The following is a 22,837-nucleotide window of genomic DNA, read 5'->3' as shown; positions in this document are numbered from 1 at the left end:
ACCACACTTCACCATATCCATATCCATATGAAAGGGCTTACTTAGATCTAATATTTCAAGCATACTGCATACAGACATTTAAAATAATTAGCCATTATGTGAATGGATTAAGTTAGGTTGAAGAGTTGTCACACCCAGGAAAAGAATTATGACTTATATAGTGAGTAATGTAAAAGAAAATGTTTTCTGTTAGATTTCCTGTAATGTCGGTCTATAAATCAGCAGCTATCTGCCTTTCTTTAACTTCTAGAGTCTAGGTTCAATAACGTTTTTTTTCACTCATGCTTATCTTTTATGTTTTTGCGCTATTAGTTAATGTTTATTTCTGTTTTTTTTTTTTTTTTTTTTTTTTTTTTGTATAAATTTCCAGTGGATATTGAAGGCTAACAAATAGATAAAATCCTACAGTATTTACTGTTCTAATCCTTCTGGATCTATTATGCATTTTCTTCACTTGTACATTCAAAACCTAAACACCCCAAATAATTTCAACTAGGCTTCATACTGTCATTTCTTGACTCGTAGAGCCTTCCTACTTTAGAATATCATGGTCAGTTGCTATGGAAGAGTAAATTAGCGTAAATCTTTTAACTGCATTTTGTGCTTTAATAATGAGATTAACTGCATCGAAAATTGTAAATTCCTTCTAAAAACTAACATTTTGTTTCTCACCTCATTCAAACACCAATCTAAGAATAACTATGGGGGGTGGAGAGGGTAATACACGTGTCATCGGAAGTTCACTGCAAATATGTTTCAACAGGTAACTAGCCCCAAACCAGATTATTCATGAAACATTATGAGGGCATTGAATTCAACTTTCCCTCAAATGCTTTCAATCTTTACCAAAGTATGAAAAATTCAGTAAACAAATGCCATCCACTAACTAATCTTAAAAAATTAAATTTAGGGAATTAGGCTGAAAAAGGCCCAATCTGATAACTTTGTTATTGTTTTAAGAATGCTTCCTGATAGGATTTTTTTGTAAGCGTTTTAAAGGTAGAGTATAATCTATTAATTGAATCAGTTTATTAAAACAGTCTTTATTTTTGTTGAAAGGTACATAGAAAACAAAATTTAATTACATAGCCAAATTTTGCTCTAAGATATCTTTTATCTTCAATCTTTTAATTATTTATGACTTGATTTTCATCATTTTTTTAAACTTTTAAGTGGACTATTGCTGATAATACAGGAACTGTTATAAGTAAAAAGTAAAAATCAAATTGCAAAGTAAGAAACAAAGTAATAAATAATAAATAAAATAACAATAAATATATAATAACAAACATACATAGTTTGAGCTACTTTATTTTACATTTTAGAGAAGAGTATCATTAAATTTGATGTAATGTATCATAATTATTTACAAAATAATTTGGATATTCCGTCATTCATAATGAGGTTATATGTGTAATAGAAATAAAATTGACGTGATAGAAATTTTTATGTCTCATATGGTTGAGAAAAATTTCCTCCTATATGAAATATTTTACAGAAAATTCATAAGATGGGGGAATAATTATACATTTTGTAAAAGCTTTATATTTCTCCTATGGAATTAAATGCTTGATTAATCGAAAAAGCAAGCAAAGCTAAAAGAGAATTTCTCGCGCTTAAGTTTGAGAAACGTAAAAATGGCATTTATGATATGATTTAAAAACAAACTAGTGAGAAAACCCGCCAAATGAGCGGGCTACGGCCAAAACAATATTTATAAGTTCTATGTAATGAAAAACTGAAAATAAAATGGACTATTAATTTGATATACCGTATAAAACCTTTCTAACCAAAGCAAAATTTATGAGTTCTATTTGTACACCTGAAAAGAAAGTGTATAGAAACATTTCAGTATGAATGTAGTCAGTTCATTCTTTCCAAGCAACAACCAATTCGTAAATAATTTTTTGTTGCCAAAACAGGAAACAAAACCTTTTGACACATCAGGTTAATATGTATACGTCTAACGTCATGATTTAAATTTCATGTAATATAATATAACAACTTTTTCTCAATATCAATAAAGGAATTAATGTGGCAATAACGTACCGTGTCAACTATCCTAATAGGAAACAAAAAAGGTGCCAACAGCAGCCATTAATTTAAAATACTGGTATTAATGAAACATTTTCGACATGCAATGACGTTACATGCGATCCCGTCCTTCAACTTAAGAATATGAATTTATATAATAATAATATATTTAATGTTTGGTAATGCTATTTTTATTTCATATTTTAAAATTTTTAGCAACACTTTGGAACACTTTTCGAAATAAAAGAATACATTTGGGAACACTTTCCGAAATAAAGCATATTTTTATGTCCAGCGCGCAAGACTGTTGCCGCTTGGAAAAATAAATGCGAAAATTAGCGTTTACAGAGTTTTCAATTAATATCTCGCCTGATTAAAGTCACACGAAAATAAGAATGGTCGAATGGCTTCCCAGGAATTTTTGGAATTCGGGGAGGGGGTACCCTTCTCGAAACTGAACTCCCCGCCATTCCGGAGGAAATAATACAACAAAGAAACAAACAAACATACACTCACAGATTTAATTAGTACGGATTTTTTTTTATGGTGACAAGAAAGATAATTGACTTCAGATTTAAGCTTGGTTTATCAATTCCCTTTTAATTTAAATCATTCATTTTTTTTTATTTTCTGGATAGTTTAATAACAAATTTTTACTAAGTATTTCTGAATATTACGAAATGAAATTATTAGTGTTACTAACAAATTATTATAGTACAGTATAAAAAATTATTAAGTCCATGAAACATTTTAAACATTCATGACAAATAACTATCGAACCTATACCAAATCTTATTAAGCTGAATTAGAGAAACTCGTTACGTTTTTTAACCTGTTTCACATACCCTAAATGTGCCCACCTTTGCTAATACAGCAGATAAGTCTGCATCACTGACAGGATCTGCTTGGACATAATGGAGTGATGGCTGATACCATAACTGAATGTAAACAGTGACAATTATTACTTTCAAGAAGATATAAGAGGTCGAGTACTTATGCGAGAGTATTTCAGTTATAATTCGTAACAAAGATAGAGAGCATTGGTCAGAGAATCTTAAACCAAAATTTACCATTAAAATGGATAGAAACCGTAAGACAAGAAGATGAAAGATAATACAGTGGCCAACGCAGTCTTCGTATTTAATGCCCTGTGACATTTTCTTGTGCGAGATTGTTAAGAATATTGTCTTTTTGACTATATCGCTTACTAAGGGACCCAGAATCTTCGAAATCTTACCACTGATGCTGTGGATATTGTTCGATTATGATAAACTGCATGCGTGTGTATTAAAAATGGATTATAACATACGTGTCTATCGAATCGATAAAGGCAGCATTCAAGAAATTCATACACAGAACTTAGTGATTTGGAGGCTATTTTGGTGTACTAAAATTTGATAACCGGTTGTCTAACTTATTTGACAGAAATTAAAAAAATAGTTTAAGAAATTATAAATGATTTTTTGTAATAACTCGTACTATATAGTAAATGCAAGGAGTCAGTTTCAAAATGTTCACAATGCAATTCAGTTAATTTGCTCTTGATGCATTCCCAGAATTATATTTCTTGTTATTGATGCTTTCATTTTCCTATGAATCACTTTAACGGTTTCAATTAATGATTCTACTAAATTCTGTTTTCGTTATCTAACAGTCTTTAAGTATCACTTCTAATGGCTGAGTTTAGGTTTCTGCAGACATTGACAGAATTAATTTATAAAGCTAATTCTTTTTTCAAGCTTAAGTACACATTAGCATGTTTTAGGAAAAATATTTTGCTCTACATATATATAATTTGCTCTCACAAAATTATAGAATATAAAATTATTGACACAGAATACATATGACTATCTAGATTCGCTTGTAACTTATATGTATACAATATATACTCTAATGATGTATAAAATTCAATATATATAGCATTTACAAGCGAAATCATAGAATTCTATATGAAATATTACACAGTATCAAGAATTAAAAAATACAAGAGATATGAAATAAGGTAATAAATTATAAGAAATCTGTATAAAATTCATTTTTTATAAAACGATATATGATAACTATGAAAAACTATTTAAAAAAGTAAGGGTTCGAAGCTTAAATTTCATATCTAATATATACTTAGAAATTTACTTGAAAATTACGCACTTTTAAAGAAAGAAATTTTCTTCTTAAGACCTGTGAAATTGTTATAATCATGCAGTTTTCTGAGAAAGTATTGTTAGAATCATATTTAATAAACGGTTCTTAAAGATGACTTAATAGTAATTTTAAATAAAATCTTGAAACTTAGGCAGTTGGCATGAGTTTAGTGCAAATGATTCTAAAACACGTAGTTTATTGTCGTGAGTATAATAGACATAACTTGAAAATATAGTATTTAACCTATTACAATAAATTATAATTTTTTGCTAAGTTTTTTTCGTTTTCCGACAATCTCTTGCAGAAAAGTCGTTAGCGTTATGATCTCGAACTGTTCTTGCTGTTTTCCGTCAAAAATTCTGTTCTTTTTTACCAATTCGGAGGTTAAAATATAATGTCCTAAGTCGCGGTTAAATTTATTGAAATTCAAATACAAGTTTGTAAGCTTTTCATAAATTTGCTTTAAAATTGATTTCTTCTTTCCTTTTAGAAATAATTTGATAATAAAATATAAAATTCGAACATTTTACTACATTTATTAGATTTAACGTAATTAAAAAATAGTTTTGAACTGTAAACATGACATCAACAAACTTCTAGAATTTTATTACATTGCTATAGTATATTGATGTAAAATTCTTATAGGTGAAATACTGAGTATCAGTTATGAAACTTCTGTCTCTATGAATATATATACTTTTCACTGCTTTTTAAAATTTTTTTAAATAAATTGCAATAACTACAAAATGCGTTCTAACATATCGTTCGACTTATTCATGAATGAAGCCTGTTGTTTTATGAGAGATAAATTTATTAAAAGAACTTTCTTGTTCCTTCTAGAATTATTTGCACCAAACATAAACTTTAGAAGACGTAATAGTTTGAGTTTTTTTAATTCTTTCAAATATGTGAAATATGTGATGGAATTCCAAGTTACGCGAATGTTTTCATAGGATCTTATTACCGTTACTAATTAATTTCATTCAAAATTAATAACCATAAATATTATCCAACACACGTAACGAAAATACAAAGTTTTGCATTAGATTTAAGTTTACGAGCTATTATGAAAGCTTGTCATGAAGGAAGAAATTGTTCAATCAGGAGAAGACTAACCTGCTCTGTCATCTTGGATCATAAACAAACAACTTCCAGTGCCACATGTGTCTGTCTGTGGTTAGATTGTTTGGTACACTTTTCACTTACAGTGTTCCATGAGTTTCTGCAATATTGTTGGGGGCCATTTTTGACGTGTAGGTGTCGCCATTATGAAGCGAAGCGTGACGTGTTGTGATCCCCAGAGAAATGGACCAATAGGAGATTCGTTAATGCGCGGGAGTTGCTAATAACGCTGTAACTATGGTTACATGCATCGAAAGCCCACTGGCTTTATTAACTGCTTGCGCGTAGGGGTTTTATATATAATAAGATGCTTTTCTTTTTTTTCACTCTAAGTATTGCCATTTAGTGTGTAATTCCCCATCATCATGCGTGTAATATAGGAAAATGTACGGAGTTTCATTAGAATAATGCCATGAGATATTAGGGAATTAGCTGTTGCGTGGAAAATAGAGATTGCAAGTTTCTTCTCCAAGAAAAGTTCATTTCATTTAGAAGAAATTTCCTTAATTTGCATAACGGTGAGCGTGATGTAAATTTTGCTTCAGAGGTGTCAATTGTTTTAAATAGCACGTGGAATGACTTTGATGAATTTAGGCTGAAACGTATTTTACTTACTTCAAACTGGGTTACATGGCAAAGTTAATTTTCCTTATTAAATGAAGAAAGGCGTCAGCTCTATGTTGCAAAATTGTCTGTGTAAAAGCTAAAAACATTATTTTCTTTTTCTCTCCTCATCTTCGTTTTCTCTCTCTTATATTTTGTCTCGTATGTCATTTCTTTTTACCATTTCTAAGTAATCTATTCTTGTACTTTATAAGAATAGATTATTTAGAAAAAGGTAGCAAATTACAGAAGCATACACATAATACATAAATATAGTTCATTGTACACTAATGATACAAGCATAATAATATACGAGTTGCTGCACATAATCTGCATGCGTAAATTTGTTATGCTTAGTAACTACTGAGGCTCACACGGTGAGTGTGAGTTAATGAAGCTCGCAAGCATTCTTGTAATGAGATGAAAGCAATAAAGTCACTGAATACTGGTAGTTCAACTTGGGTTTGATTCCAGAAGAAGGGGATGGCTGCTTGGGCGTTTTCATTATTTTCCCATGTGTAACGTGGATCCAAGCCAGTTTTTTATACGAAGACATCTTTTCTCTTAGGCATATAAACAAAATATGTGTAAATCTCTAATAAACAGACTGGATCGCATTTAAAGTAATAAACAGAGGAGCGTTCTTCCACACAACATTTATTCACGAACACCAAAGACGAACGACATCAGAGTTTCTTTTTACAAACAAACACTACCGCCATCTTTTGGCGATCTATGGATACACAATCCTAAACTTAACACTCCCCCCCATGCATCCGTAACGGATGCATCAATTTTACTGAACTTCAAGATTGTAAAGTCTTTCAATTGGTCTTCTAACAACACCCTTATCCAACTGAATCTCACAAGATCTAATTCTATCATCTCTTCCATGAAATAATTCCTTAATCCTACCTATCTTCCAGTTACAGAGTTTCACATTATCTTCTCGTACAAGTACATCATTAATTTTAAACACGGGAGAATTCTTTGGAGTTTAAATATTCTTTATAAAACCTTTTCCAAAAATGCTCTAATATTAATTGCCTATGCTTCCATCTTTTAATCAACTGAGATCTTGTAGATTCTAGTTTAGATTCAGGTGAAGGTAAAACAGTCAATCTAGATCCAGTTATAAAATGAGATGGTGAAAGAGGATCAGGTTCATTTGTTTCATTGTATACATACTTTATAGGTCTAGAATTAATAACAGCTTCAACTTCAACTAAGACAGTATACAGTTCTTCATAATATAAAGAAGCTTTACCTAAGATACGTTTTAAACAAGTTTTTACAGATCTTACCAAACGTTCCCAGAATCCGCCCCACCAAGGAGCACCTTCTACAATAAATTTCCATTCAAACCCATTTTTACCAAGGAAATTTAGAACCTTTTCATCTTTACATAATTTATACAAATATTTTAATTCACGATCAGCAGTTTTAAAGGTTTTAGCATTATCAGAATATATAATTCTACAAATACCCCTACGTGCAAAAAATCTGCGTAAGGCTTGAATGAAGCACTCTGTACTTAAATTTCATAACAATTCTAAATGGACTCCTCGAGTCACTGCACAGGTGAACAATGAAATATACACTTTTGTACCATCCTTTAAATACAAAGGGCCAGCGAAATCTATGCCACTTACCTCAAATGGTTGAGCTTTCTCCACTCGGTCAGCTGGAAGAGGAGCCGATATCTCGTGTCCAGCTTTAGCATTATATTTTTTACAAAATCTACAATCATGGAACACAGATTTTACAAAACGTCTAGCTTTTAAAATCCAAAATTTCCCTCTTACTTGCACTAAAGTTTCATTTACACCACTGTGAAGTACCTTTTCATGACAATTCAAAATAATTAAACGAGAAAAATAATTATTTGGTAATATTACAGGCTGAATTTCATCGACATGTAATGATGATTTCACTAATCGACTTCCAACTCTTAAACAACCCTTTTCATCCATTACTGGATTTAACCCAAACAATTTGGAATTATGAGACAATGGTTTTTTACATTTAACATCATTCAACTCTTCAAAAAAATACTCACCTTGTGATAAGATAATCCAATAACACATAGCATTACATATTTCATTTTTGGTCACAGGACCAATCACTCTATTCTGTGACTTTAAATTATTAATGAATCTAAATACATATGACGTGACTCTTAAAAGTTTACCTAAGTCACTAAAGTTTTCTATTTTTAACACAGGTTGTAAAGGTTGAACACTGCTAGTAACTTGAGTCACAACTCTTTCTTCAGCACTATCTACCACGTTACAATGCTCGTTCACTTTAGGCCAATTTATTTCATCTTGATGAAGCCATGGAGGTCCATGCCACCAGACTTGATCTACTACAAGATCACTCACTTTAACACCACGTGTGATTTTATCAGCTGGATTATCAGAGCCAGGACAATGATGCCACATGCTCGGGGATGTTTTGTCTTGAATTTCAGACACTCGATTTTGTACGAATGTTTTCCATCGCCGTGGTGAGTTTTTTATCCAGTGAAGCACAATAATAGAATCTGTCCATAAATGAATCTTAGCTTGAGGAAAATGCACATGGACTGTAAATACAAGTCTTGCACCTAACACTGCTGCCATAAGCTCGAGTCTTGGTAAAGATAATTTTTTCAGGGGAGCCACTCTGCTCTTGGTTATCACTAAACTTGTTCCACAATATTTTAAGCTACGGAATTTCACGTACACTGCTGCTCCGTAAGCACTTTGAGATGAATCACAAAAACAATGTAGTTCCAGTGTTTCAGGCGTTTCATCAACATCACGAAAATACCACCGAGGTACCTGGATATTAGGTAGATCACATAGTTGCCTATACCATTTATTCCACTTGTCTTGCAATTCTGGTGGGATAATTTCATCCCAATCAACACCTTTCAGCCATAAATCCTGAAACAGAACTTTTGCTTGAATAACATATGGAGCAAGAAACCGAACAGGATCGAAGATTTTTGAAGCAGCTTTTAAAACACAACGTTTTGTTTGGTCATTTGACTGGATGAAATCAATAACGTCTTGTGCATTAAAACAGAAGATATCCTTAATCGTATCCCATTGAAGTCCAAGAATCTTTGAGGGGGAATCACAGTCAGGCAATTTAAAGCTAACGAAGTTGTCACTTGATTTATACTGGTTTTTTATAGTATCCGAATTAGAATTCCATTTGGTCAAAGTCATTGATGCCTTTTTCATTATATCATTGGCTTCATGATATATCTGTATAGCTTCCTCCTCCGTATCTGATCCACAAATAAAATCGTCAACATACATGAAGTTTTCTAACATTTCTACAGTTCTGGGATGGATGTCTTCAAATTTCTTTATATGATGCTTAATGCAAGCGCTCTCCAAAAATTACACGACACATCCGATAAACTTGAATTCTTGGATTGCTCAAACTTGAATTCTCATCAATCCACAAAAATCGCATTGAATCCCGATCTTCAGGTGCAACAGAAATTTGCAAAAACGCTTTCTCAATATCTGACGTAAATGCAATTCGATGAAGTCGAAAATTTATTAAAACTTTCAAACGTTCAGGAAGAAGATTTGGTCCTTGTAGTAAATTATCATTTAGAGATTCATGATTTTTTTCCTTTGAAGAAGAATCATAAACAATGCGAAGTTTCGTAGAATTATGATCTTCACGGATGACAGCACGGTGAGGTATGTAGTAAGTTCGTCTCCCAGATGGAGTACCAAGATCGACCTTTTCTATGATTTCTTCCTTAAGCTGATAGTCAATAACTTCTTTATATTGCGCATAAAAGTTCAAGTTTGATTTAAATTGTTCGATCAGCTTTAAAAATCGTCTTTCAGCATTCTTAAAATTGTCTCTTAAAGTCACAATCTGATCTTTCCATGGAAGTCTAACTTCGTATCTATTACCCTTTTGTGTAATCGAGTTGTTAAATATTTGCATGGCCATTTCATTTTGTTCTTCGTCAGAAATATTTTTAATTCCTATAGATTCAATATCCCAAAACGATTCGACGCTTTTTAGAAGTTTCTCTTCTACACTTACGTTTAAACACGCATCATGGATTTCAAAGTCTGATGAAGAAAATCTGCCTTGTATACACTACCCAAACAAGGTTTTCATCGCTACGGCATTTCTGTTTATCCTTTTTATTTCTTCGCTTGCTATTTTCCACATAACGTCCGCGCCGATTAAAACGGAAATATGACTCATTCCATCGGCGCCACCACAGTCTGTCAAAGTGATGCCGAATGCTTAAAGGTTGGATTTGATTTCTACATCTGGTACTCGTATATCGGCATTTGTTATGACTGGTACTTCAATGACTTCGAGATTTATGGATTTTTCAGGGTCATTAATATTTCGGAGCGTAAGTTCAACTTTCTTTCGACGCCAATATTTCCCGTTCTTTTCACCGAAGGTATGCAGATTTAAAACAGTTTCTCCTTTCACTGGTAACTGTAATTTTCTTGATAAATCTTCTCGAATTGCAGAGATTTGGCTACCGCCGTCAAGAAGACATCTCACAATACAATTCTTATTTCTGCCCTCAGCCACAGCATACACCGTTTGAAGCATAATATTAGATCCAGTTTTGGCAGAAGAATTTTGAACAATTTCTGCCGATGTTTCGGTTTCCTTATTTTTTACACTGGAGACAGCTGATGTGGGATTTACACACACACTTTCATGATGTTTACTGCGGCACTTTTTGCAGGAAAACTGTGTGTTCTTACAGTTGAGAGCTAAATGTTTACATCCAAAACACAGAAAACATTTTCCTGTACGTTTCAAAATGTTTCGTTTCTCTTCAGAGTTCACCTCAGTACATTTATATTTCGTATGATCTTCTTTGTCACAAAATATACATTTGTATCCAATTGTTGATAAAGCTGAAGCAGTCGGAACTTTCGGTTTATAATTAGGATAAACCTTCGTGCGTTGTTCATTTTGACGAAAGTATGGTTTCTGATTCGTTTTCGTAGAGTTCATTGAACATGCAGCTTCTCGACAGTTAACTTCCTTTTTTAAGAATTCTATAAGCTCCTTTATATCAAATCCTGCTTCCATATTTCGACTTCGATTAAATTCCAAATTTAATTCCTCTGGAAATTTCTGCAAAATGATAGGACAGAGAATAGTTCCATAACTTCCAAAAGTAACATTTAACGATTCTAAACTTCGAATGTTGACTTCGCATTCATCGTACAGCTTACGCAGTGCTTTAACATTTGAAATATTTCCCACTGGTTCAAGGGATAATAATTTATTCATATGCGAAGTGATAACAACATCTTGTCTTCCAAAACGTTCTTTCAATATTTCACTGCGGAATCATAATTCTGGTCACTTAAAGAGAAACCGGAAATGGCAGCTAAAGCATTACCTCCAAGTAAGGATTTTAGGTACGCAAATTTTTCAGTTTTTCTCAATTCACTATGATTATGAATTGTATTTTCGAATTGTTTCCAAAAGTCTAACCATTTACACGAATCTCCGTAATAAGTTCCGATTTGCAGACGTGGTAACTTCACTGTTTTCGTTTTAATTGGAAGTGCAACATTAGCCGTTTCGTTCTGATGAACTGTTCTAGAAGATTCCGAATTCTTCTTCAAAAATCGTTGCATTCTTCCTCTTCATCTAACAGTTTTATCCTGGTATTCTTGACTTAAGGTAACTTCATTTTCAATCTCCTCCGAAGTTACTTTTGTTTCTATTTCTGAATCTAAACTTTTCAGTTCGTTGATTTTCTCAATTAACTGTTCATATAAATCCTCGATTATCTCAATTTTCTCATTTAGCGGGATATTATTTGCTAAATTCGATTCGACTTTGCTTATCAGTTTCGTAGTTAATTGTCTAACAACCGATCGTTTCTTTTTCAAATGTTCAAGAACGCCCTCCATTTTAGAAATATTCAGTCTGTCGATTTTCTGGTTCGTAATAATCCCGGTTTGCAGGCACCATAAACAAAATATGTCTAAATCTCTAATAAACAGACTGGATCGCAGTTAAAGTAATAAACAGAGGAGCGTTCTTCCACACAACAAAGACGAACTGATACATATACATAATTGACATCACAGTTTCTTTTTACAAACAAACACTACCGCCATCTATTGGCGATCTATGGATACACAATCCTAAACTTAACAGCATATAACCCGTGCATGCTCTGCCAAATGAACCACACCTTTTGATAGCTTTACGTTATCTGCTTCTGCTAAACTACACTTGCTGCTTTGTTTGGTATGACGCTCTAAGGAACCAACTGCCAGTGTTTAAATCCAGGTAAAGCCATGGGATGTGACGAGGGGGGGCGCAATCCGACATTTCTTGCAGATTGTCTCTCTATGGTCGTTTAATGGGCTGCGCCAAAGCAAGAAAAAACAACAGCAAACAACCTCTACCCCCCAAAAAAGTTAGAAGTACAACCAGAAAGTACTAATATAGAGAGCTCTGGTGTTTTACATTCCACGCACTGATAAAGGAAGGGGGAGGGGAAGAAGAGTGTTAGAAACTAAACTAACAGAAAAATAGTCAAAATAGTATACAAACGCGCACCTATATGCAACATAGTATGCCTATTTTCTCTCTGTTTGACGTATTCTTGCCATAATATTCTCTGCGATCCTTTTCACTGCTACACTATGGTAACACAAGTTTTGAATTCCTTCTCCACTCCTTCTATATCTCTAGTAATAGCACACTCTTCACAAAAAAAACGAGAATCTTCAGTTACATTGCAGGACTTGTATTTATTCTTATCTTGATGCGCAAACCTATTAAAATAACAGGGGAATCTTCCGTGGTCGCTTATAATTTGATTAATATCCGTTATCAAATTATGCTTGAGATAGGTTTTGCACTTCTTTTAATTTTAAAACTATGCAGAAAATCTTTTTTTTTTATATAGTGGTGCCATAGAATATTCCAATTCTTGTACAAATTAGTTAGCGTAATTCGTATGGCCTTTCATCTTGAACCCGGCGTTTCCGCTTTTGAAGTGTTAGGTTGCAAAGCCGCTTCTTTAACAAGGACATTCTCCCTCTTATTGCCTAAGTACCCAGTATGCGCTCTAATTCAGTTAAATCTAATTTTACGTTTCTTAAGGAGGCTTGTGTATAGTTCTTTTGTTGTTTGAATAAAAATATTCGGTTGGTCCGGGTTGGAGAAAACTTGTAAAACGGAGGGACAATCAAAATATATAGTAATTTTCTTATTATAGGTAATCTTTTTTTTTTTTTTTTTTGTACACACTACAGAGCTTTAAAAATTCCAAGAAGTTCTCCTCGAAATGTAGAGTTACAGTTTCCAATTTAAAATTTTCATTGTCTGTTTCAGTGCCGTAATAATAAGCACCTCCTAATTTCTGTCCAATCTCGGACCCATCAATGTAAATATCAAGTTCATTCTCTTTTGGCTATGTCTAATAATATTTCAATGTGATTCTATTCTTGGTATGAATTAAATTCACATTTAAGGTTTTAAAAGCGTAATTCGTAATGATATAGTCCTCAGTCACGTATATATCTAATCTTCCAGTCCTTAATAAAAAAATTCTGCGATAAAAATTGTATTGTAGTGAGAAGGTGGAATGCCAAATAACACGCATGCCACATCCGTTAAAGAACTTCTGAAAAGCCTTCTGATGGCCAGCAGCCAGCTCGTCTGGATAGAATCTAATTTTGTTCTAATCTGCTGCACCTCTGATACTCGATTTTCCTAAGTGCCAGTACAGTAGAATATAATTGGCAAAATAACATTATTAAAGATCTTTCGTAATGTGGTGCTCTTGTGAACTAGAATTTTACCTGGGAAGCTTCACTTATAAAACTGCAGAGTTAAATCACGTTTTCTATGTACATATTTAAAATGTTCAACAAAAATCAGTGTATTATTGAAAAGTACCCCCAAAATTTCAAATCCTTAATTACTTCAATTTTGCTTTCATTATTGAAAAGATTATGTTTCCTTACGCTTTTACTTCCCTTGGGGTAAAAGAGGCCCTGGATCTTTTTAAAGTTGAATTCTAATCTTTGATCCTTTCTCCCAACTTTCAATTATAATTATAAAATTTTTAAATGAAAAGGTATGTATATTTGCAGTCTATTTCTCTGATTACGAGTGTAATACTGATCGCCTTCTATGTGTAATGTTCCCGATGAGGACACGGCGAAATTGGCTGATGAACTTGGTCATTCGCGACGAAAGCTTAATGAGGAACTGTATGTCCAATGGCGGATGAAGGGGAAGAAATAATATTTTACATTCTACATAAAAGAATATTATTTATATTTAAGTATCTTCAGAGTAATACTCCATGTAAATTAAACAACCATACCCGGATATTTCAAGATGCATTGTCCGTATAAATGATTGAAGAATATTAATATGTAAGTAGAAACGTATTACTATATTTATTTTTTCCTATAAAGTTCAGAGTCTGATTGCTTTTTACATTAAAAAAACACCTTTAGAGGTTTTTGGTATGCATATTTTTTAACAAGAGATGAAGAACAAATTAACTGACTATTTTTATACATATTCTAGCAAACTTACAAAAAATGCAAAATAAGGCATTGAAATCAAATCAAATAAAGCATTAAAAAGATGAAAATACGGCTAGTTTCTTTTGCGACCAAAAGTTTTCAATCACATGAAGAATTGATTCTACGAAAGTTTGGTGCTTACTTCTTGATATTTAAATACAGTCAATGAATAATAGACACTCATGTATACTGAATCTACTTCCATACTTCAGGTTACAGCTTCGGTATATTTTACACAGCCTCTTCAGGAACCTTTTGTAGCAGAAACGTATATTTTTACAGTAAAACATTAAGCAGAAAGGCGAATAATCTCTTCCACAGTCTAAGTCATACAGTCATCCCACCAATATCTGTGACAATAATTAAAACAACACATTAATCGTACATTACCAATCAGTTTTGTTGTTATACTAGATTAGCAAGTCAGTGTTCTGTAGCGATGGTGAGTATAATCACATCTGAAACTTTGGTAGTTTATGAACCAAATGGATTTGCCTAATAACACTGAAGGCTACATATTTCCTATAAACGACTCACTGAGAAACGATGTAACAGCAATGATAAAAGTTTTCACATTTTTGTCAAATTCGAATATTTTGAGACTGCAACGTTTTCTTCCAGGATGCATTGATTATACAAATATAAGGGTATTTCATGGGGACTGAGAACGTTTGTTTCAAAAATACCAAATTTCCTATCATCATAAATTTCATTGTAAATTTTTAGTGAATTTTTCTGGCTACTCCACGATTTGAATTACGTTTTGCAAACCGTCTCTAAAATAAATTCTGTAATTTAATTGTCGCCTATATTTTTTATATAGTATCAATAAATCTAAATTCAGTTTGATCTGCTCTTATATCCTTGCGATGTTCGGGTGTTAGTAAACAATGCGCGTTAGTTTTTGGAATTGCAGTAAAATTACAGTGTCTTCCAGAATCAGTAAGAAGTAAAGCAATACGTATTTCTGACTTTATTATTTGCTCTTCTGTCTTGTGATGATAAGAAAGACAAGACCAACAGTGCAAGAAAATAATAAGTGCATTTTTAAGTAACATGTATGCACTTTTTTGGTAATACGTCTGTATTATAAAAATTTTGAAGTTCTGCAAATGAAACTCTGTTATAAATAATTATTCTCTGCTAGGGCCTAATGTAAAAATATAGCATGCCTAGATATAGTAAAAATAGCCTTAACATATAGTACATTATTTTAGATTGAACTCTTAGTATAATGATTGCATATTTTCCTATGAGAATCCGTTAAGAATTCCAAGTAAAGTATTCCTTCCAGTTTTTTAAAAACAGTCATAAATCTAACACATTGTTTCCAGTCATGACTGTACATGCATTGTATATGCATATACGAGTTCGAAATACGCAAATGTGAGAAGTTTTAAATTATATCTTAATGCATTTTTCACGAAAATCTGTTAAGAACTTCAAAGCAGTATCATATCCGGTTTATCATTGTTAGCCAAAATTTAATATGTTGTTTCCATTGATTTAAATCATAAAATTGAAAAGTTTTGGGCTGTATTTTAATGTAGTTTTTCATTAAAACCTGCTATGGGCTAAAGTAAAGTTTCACTTCCAGTTGACCAATTCTACCCCAAATCTAATCAAATCTTTATATGAATGCAGAAAGCTTAAATACGGAAAGCAGAAATTTCGGGAACTTGGGAAAATTTCGGGATGTAAGAGTTATTGAGGACGAAAAAATTGTCGCACGCATACAGACATACAGACATCATTTAAAAAAAGTAAAAACGTGTTGTGGTGATTATAATTCGTGCTTATTCACTGAAAAGTCATTATCGAGTTCTTGGATGGAAAACATTACTGCCCTTACTTATGTATATAAAAATTTTAACATGATTAATATTCATCTCATATTTAATAGGATTCAGAATTTTCATTTCCCCAAACGTAGTGTTAGACAACCAAACAATCTGAGTTAGCAATCTTTCTACCGGTTTTTGACCTAATAAGTTTCGGAGGTTATATATTCTTACTTTATCATAAATGCACTGGAGAATTATTAACTACAGATTACTAGATATTGTCTCAGCTATCTGCAAGCACTATACCAGTGGTAAAAAGTATATAAGCAAAGCATTACTGCGTAGCTGTAAGAATTTTATAAAATCCCAAATAATCGGTCGCTCAAGTTAATCTCTTTCTGTAAATGGAATTATATCCATTGTACGCTTATGCATTTAATTTATTAAATAAATATGATATTTCGTCATCGCTGTAGTCAAGACAAATCTAAAGAAAGAAAGAAAGAAAGCAGATTCAAATCAATATATCAGTTAAATACTTCATACATATTATATATTATTACTCTGAATTATTTTGATAGTACTAAATTATATGCTGACTCTTGCTGATGAGATGAATTCTTATATTTCCTTATAACACTGCATTATGAACACAGAAAAGAGAAGTACAATAGACTCTCTCCTAAGCGGTTTTGTTATAATCGGTTTAGTCTTAAGTAGTTATTGTTTCTTCACGAATCAAAATTTTGTTACCAACTCTAGGAAAATGTTACATTGCAACGCTTTCAAAGACTCTACTTTGTTCAAAGCAGTTCTGAAGTAACCAATTTTTGAAAAATCTGGAGCTTGGGCCTTCTGAGCTTAGGCTTTTTAATGGTTGCCATATGCTCGCTTCAAGTTCTGTTTATCTTTTGTACATACTTTTTTTTGTTAGCTTTTTCATTTCTTCCTTTTACATTAATTTGAATTCTCATTTTCGACAAATTAGCTAAATATTTACATACAACAAATATACTTACTTTGCAATCTGATTTTCAACCTGCAAATTGTTAAGCGGACTTTCGTTTATTCATCTTAAGATTTAGCCCTATAAAAATTAGCTTTTCCGTACTCTACGGTACTTATATGACAGAAAATATCCAATAGAGATTAATAAAACGTACTTTAATCGAAAATAATGAGTAATTACAAAGTAAATAAAATCAAGTCAAGAATGTGAAGGATACATAATACAAATTTTCACTTATATATTTGAATTTTGTGCTTTTTTTCATGGTATTATTTTTTGCGTTATTAGGTTACAAGTTATTTATAGATATTTCAAATTATAAAATAGCTATAAATGATTCATTTAACTGTTCATATGAGCTCTTAATCGAGTTCGAATCCCGCCGATCGGACTGGCTGCAAGACTTTATACAAAGTGTAAAAAAATTTCGTAACTTTCCCTATGTGTAATAAGTGAAATAAACGAGTTCCCTTCAAAATTCTCTCCATGAAGGCATCCATGCCCTTAAGCAGATAGTTTGTTTTTTTGCGTCACTAAGATCCAGTTGAATTCAGAACGTTTTTAAACCCTTTAGAATTACCCAGGTGTTCTCAGTTGTGCTAGGCCAAGCACTGGGATTAATGTAGCGACATACACAGATACCGAGATATCTTCCGCTTAGGAGCACTGTGGTACAGAATTGGTGCCATTTCGGTAGATATATCTATAGACTGATATGAAATACTACAACTAAACAGGTGATAGGGCATGGGGCACCACAGATTTCACTACAAAATCGAACTGGTATTGCCCCAATACACTAAGCTAGAGTTTTAAAAATTGGAATTGAACTGTTTGAGGATTTATTTACTTTGACTAACAGTTTATTTTTAGTTAAAGCAACTTTTCTTTCAGTCTCCTTTTCACCCATGCTTTCCTGCCAGAATGCTAATCAGACAGTGCTCGTGTATTCAAATTAAGGTAAAAAGAAGTGCTATTTACGCGAAGCTTTTGCAAGGTGATTTTAGACCGTGTTATGCCTGCTCGAAAGCTACCTTGTTACTTTGAATTACTAGCGATTTCATACTGTGTAGTTGAGCGTTTCCAGTCATTAAGCTTGTTTCCGCCAGATTCTATGAGTCAGAGCCTTTCTGCGCTTTAAATGATCCTGTGAGCCCGTTAGATTAGTTTAATTAGAATTAATTTTTAAGTTCAATATTATCTGAATTTTTTGTTCTGTAAGACCTAAGAATAATTACTCACACAGTCTTTTGAGAGCTCGTTAGTTTATGTTACCTAAAAATACGATTATCTATTCTTTTCCTTCTAAGGAACACTGCGATTATACATTGAAGTTGTTATTAAAACGTAAGAGCACAATAACATAAAATTAAGCAAAACTACATATCACATGAGTATACCCATTCTAATATTGGATTACGTTAAGTACAGTAGAATTGATACTTTGGGAGATCGTTGCACTGGAATTTTTATATGTGAATAGATACACATATGGGTTTGATTTTGATAATGTATTGGAATGTCTTGTTCTTGCAATTGTTAGGATAACTGTTACGGGTGTTGTACTTCTTAATAGAACTGATTTCCTGTGCTCCGAGGAAATATTCAACCCAGAAATGTTTCGTGACATTAGCGTCTAGGCGTTCTATTTATTTTATGCAATAAATGCTGAGATACTCAGTTTTATCTCAGTATCTTTGCAGTTTAAGCCGTCAAGTTCACGCTTTTCTTGGCGTCAAAGTTGCGGTAGTGTAAACAGGACTTCAGTTTCTTTACGACGGGAAAGACGGTGTTTTACTGCAATTTTACTATGATATAATCTTTGCTTTCAGATAGTACTTATTTGCTTAATCGATTATGATCGAGCAGGCGACGAAAGGATATCTTCCTAGAACATCTTCCAAATGAAATTGGCTTCTTTTAAGGTTACACATAGAAATAAACCAAGATAACTCTCACGCACCAAGCTCGTTTACCGGAATTCCAACGTAGTAGGAACTACCGGTGTTCAACTCTCTTACCTACTTGAAGATTGGTAAACCAGCTGTTCTATATATTAGTTTAGTAGATTATCACTTGATTTTCGTATTAAGATATTATTTAGGTTATATAAAAACAAGGATCATTTCCATATACGTGCCAAAACATTTCTTTAGAAAGATATTGTTCAAAACGTTATTACCCACTTTTAAACTGTATTGCTATCATTTCATCTAACAGCGTTCTTGTTTTCAAAGAAAGGTTTGCCAATTAAAAGTTTTAAAAATGTATCATTCCATTACTTCTTTGTTTATTTAGATAACAAAATTAGGAGATATATTTCTTATGTTCAGTAAAATTTTCCTGCAGTCAAAATGAGCTGATGACGGAAGTATACTTTCCTTGCCTGAAGCATGGTAGGCTCATCTATCTTTCTGGAGAAAACTGTTTGGAGCATGTTCTTCTATAATTAGAGGAAGTTTAGAATCATAGATATTCAATGAAACATAGAAGGGAATTATAATCTGGAGTTAATGAATTGCAACTGAATTTCTTTAAAAATGCTTTTACTATTTTAACAAATCCAGTGAAAAATATGCGCTTTTTAATAGCAACATTAAGGGCGCCGAAACTACGTCAAATTGAGACTTCAGAGAATATAAAAAGATATCAGTTGTTTAACGATGTCATTTGGCTTGTATAAAGTATTCTATATTCATTCATTCAGTTTCAGAATAAACAAGCTCACAAAATTTAAGTATTTATCATTTATGATGCAACAAAAAAATTGCAACTTAGGAAGAGTAAATATAAAGTACTTTAGATAACTGCATATCTATTCGTACAATGTAGAAAATGGATTCAAGTAATTATCATTAATTAAATATCCATGATCAGTGGAAATTTATTTGACAGTTCTAATTAGACTAAGCTTCTGCAGTGTTGTTGCCAGATTTTTTGAACCACGCACGACAAAGATTAGTATTGCAGAGAACACTTTTATTTAGAAGCTTCCTTAAAACGTCAAGTAGCCATTAATATAAATGGCTGCAGGGTGAGTCTATTCCTATCATATATCATGTTGCACAGAAAGTGACAGAGTGAAACCCTATTGGTTTAATCCGATAGCCGCTCAGGGGGGTCTGTCCTACTTGAAGTACAGGGGAAAAGCAATGATTTAATGCTACATCGAAATTAGTCGTCAAACTCATGCGTCATCTGGTGATCGGTGAACAAATTCGCAAGTCTTTTCTACTTAATTATTCAGAAGAAAGGAGAAATATTTATAAACTCTTTTTCCGGATAGCAAAATATGTGTACTTCATATAATAGATGAGAAAGGGAATGTTGTGCTAAAAGAAATTTTCTCCTACAGAGAAGGGGAGATTTAAGAATGATTTACCAAATGCTTAACTATAATGTTTATTTATATCTTGGATAATGCAATCAAGTTCAGACACTTAAGTTTTAAAAAGGAGATTCTTATCTCTCTATTGTAATTATTTCCATTAACAGAGATATCGATTTTTATTGAATGGTATCATAGAAAATCTTCGCTACATCCTTTAATAAAAATATAATTTAAATTTATGACTAAAGAGTTTAAAGAACAACATATATTCTTTGTCTGATTTTTGCGTATGTGAAACAGATGAAGATGCATTCAGCAAGAGCATACAGCTTCCATAATAATTTCCTTCTGATAACCACCCGAATAAATCCTTACAACATGTTAAAAAAAAAAAAAAAAAAAAGAATATTTGATGATTTCATGCTAGAGTACTAGCTTTTGAGGAAACAGAAGTTCGAGTCTCAGTCAATGTATATGCTTCCTTTTCTTAATATTTTTCAAATTTTTATCTGTTGACTACTTAGGATTTCAATTATTTTGCATAACAAATTATTTTAAGTTTGGTGTCTTTCCTGAACCTCTCTTTTTTCCCTCGCATATCTTCGCCAGGATGTTCCAAATTTAAAGTTAAGCTAAGTGAGTATTTAAACTGACGAATCTTGTAGTTTAATCTTGTTTGAGTGTGATTTCGCTAACCAACGCACGTTACTAGTCTGTCTTTGCTGTTAGTTCCTGATATGCCTTTTCGGCCATACATCGCTGGGTAGGTTAATGAGTCAGCCTAGTCAGCCTTAAATTAAATTGGTAGTCCAGCCCTACTCTTTGGATTTATTTGTAAACTATTCTTAAGTTCCATCGCAAGTCTTCGGTGTTATTGTTAGCACGAAGTACGTTCATTTGTGTTAAAAGTTTGACGAATAATAAAGGATTTGTTTTGCTCTCCTTCTGTGTTGGTATTCTTTTACAGCTGTGCGAGAAGTCGTCAGGTTCCTTAGTAAGATCTAGTGGTATTTATGATAGCAAAGAGAGGTAGATCTTATAACTGTCTTAATGTGTTCAAATATACAATTTACACTTATTTCATCAAAAACTCGGAGCTAGTCAATGATTCAAAATAAAAATTTATTTACTCTAAAGCTAACAAATAACTGGCTTTCAAAGCTATCATGTGATGAAGAAAGCCAAATAATAATTATCATAAATTAACATAAAGTCGATATTAAATAATTATGATTACAAGGTTATGGTATTTTAGTTAAAAAAACAAAAACGAATAATGAACAAGCATGCTATAATAAAGGTTAAAGCATCTGAAAATATATTTACATGAATGCGTATTACTAAATGCATAAAAATGAAAGAAGCTGGAAAAGACATATTCGGTTCCCATGCACAACAAAGTAGAGTTCTCTTGATATTTTAAATATGCAAAACTGATTACAAAGCTGATATATTCGGCAGGTAATTAATTATATTTACTATCATAGTAAAATCAATCTTTCGCTTGTCATTCTTTATGCACTATTGTAAGCCAGAAATTGCTTTACTATTTCTCAGTTCATATGTCTTTACAGTTCATGGTAAGTGCATGTAACTTTCCATTTATTTTTATTTTAACGAAAAGTCAAAAGTCTTAGCGAAAGAGTATATGTTTAATGAGCATAACCCTATACTGTCCTATAGGCAATGATATTATGCAACTAGAGCTTTAATGGAAATCCTTAATGGAATAGGCCCTTCATGGGAATGTAACCTGAAAATAAAATTAACTGCATGAGTAAGTGGGAGAATTCTGTAGGCAATAACATCATAATTCCTTCATATCAGTCCATAATTTTGTTATATTCAGAATATCTACATTCCAGAGAGTTTTATAGAGCATAATATACGTGTTGGACAATAGTGAAATCTGGGGACTTCTAACCATAATTTGACATTGTTAAATTTGTATCCTATTCTCACAGGCCCCACACCATCAGAATTAGGTCCAGGTAGAAATTTGAGGAACACTAGAAATTTATCATTCCCCATAAAGTGAATGAAAGAATATTGACCACAAATGAAGATGCACTCGTAACTTACCTGTCGGATACGTTTGTAGATGCATCAGGGTAGCAGCGAATACCACCTCAAGAAATGTCATACCGCTACGGAATCACTGTATAATCTTTTCTTCACATGTGACATGGATCGTTTTATTGGCTTCAGTAATTGGAAATGCCGTTGATCAAAACAGACT

The 22,837-nt window shown here is 32.5% G+C and overlaps 1 protein-coding gene across 4 annotated transcripts in view; it reads right to left on the bottom strand.

Moving 5' to 3' along the window:
* The window catches only part of LOC118183466 (BTB/POZ domain-containing protein 6-B-like), a 104,158-nt gene that overhangs the window by 35,557 nt on the left and 45,764 nt on the right, over positions 1–22,837 (bottom strand). The window contains exon 1 of one of the 4 annotated variants that reach the window (XM_085822511.1): positions 5,293–5,427. The exons of the other annotated variants lie outside the window; for them this stretch is intronic. Within the exon in view, the coding sequence (XP_085678637.1) occupies positions 5,293–5,304 (12 nt within the window). The 5' untranslated portion in view covers positions 5,305–5,427. Of the gene's footprint in view, positions 1–5,292; positions 5,428–22,837 lie in introns of those variants that run through there. 4 annotated transcript variants of the gene reach the window in all.

The sequence above is a fragment of the Stegodyphus dumicola genome, chromosome 8 (assembly GCF_044657685.1).
Source record: "Stegodyphus dumicola isolate Sdum_Otavi_A_Nest chromosome 8, ASM4465768v1".
NCBI classification, from domain to species: domain Eukaryota; kingdom Metazoa; phylum Arthropoda; class Arachnida; order Araneae; family Eresidae; genus Stegodyphus; species Stegodyphus dumicola.
This window is presented reverse-complemented; position numbering and strand designations above follow the sequence as displayed.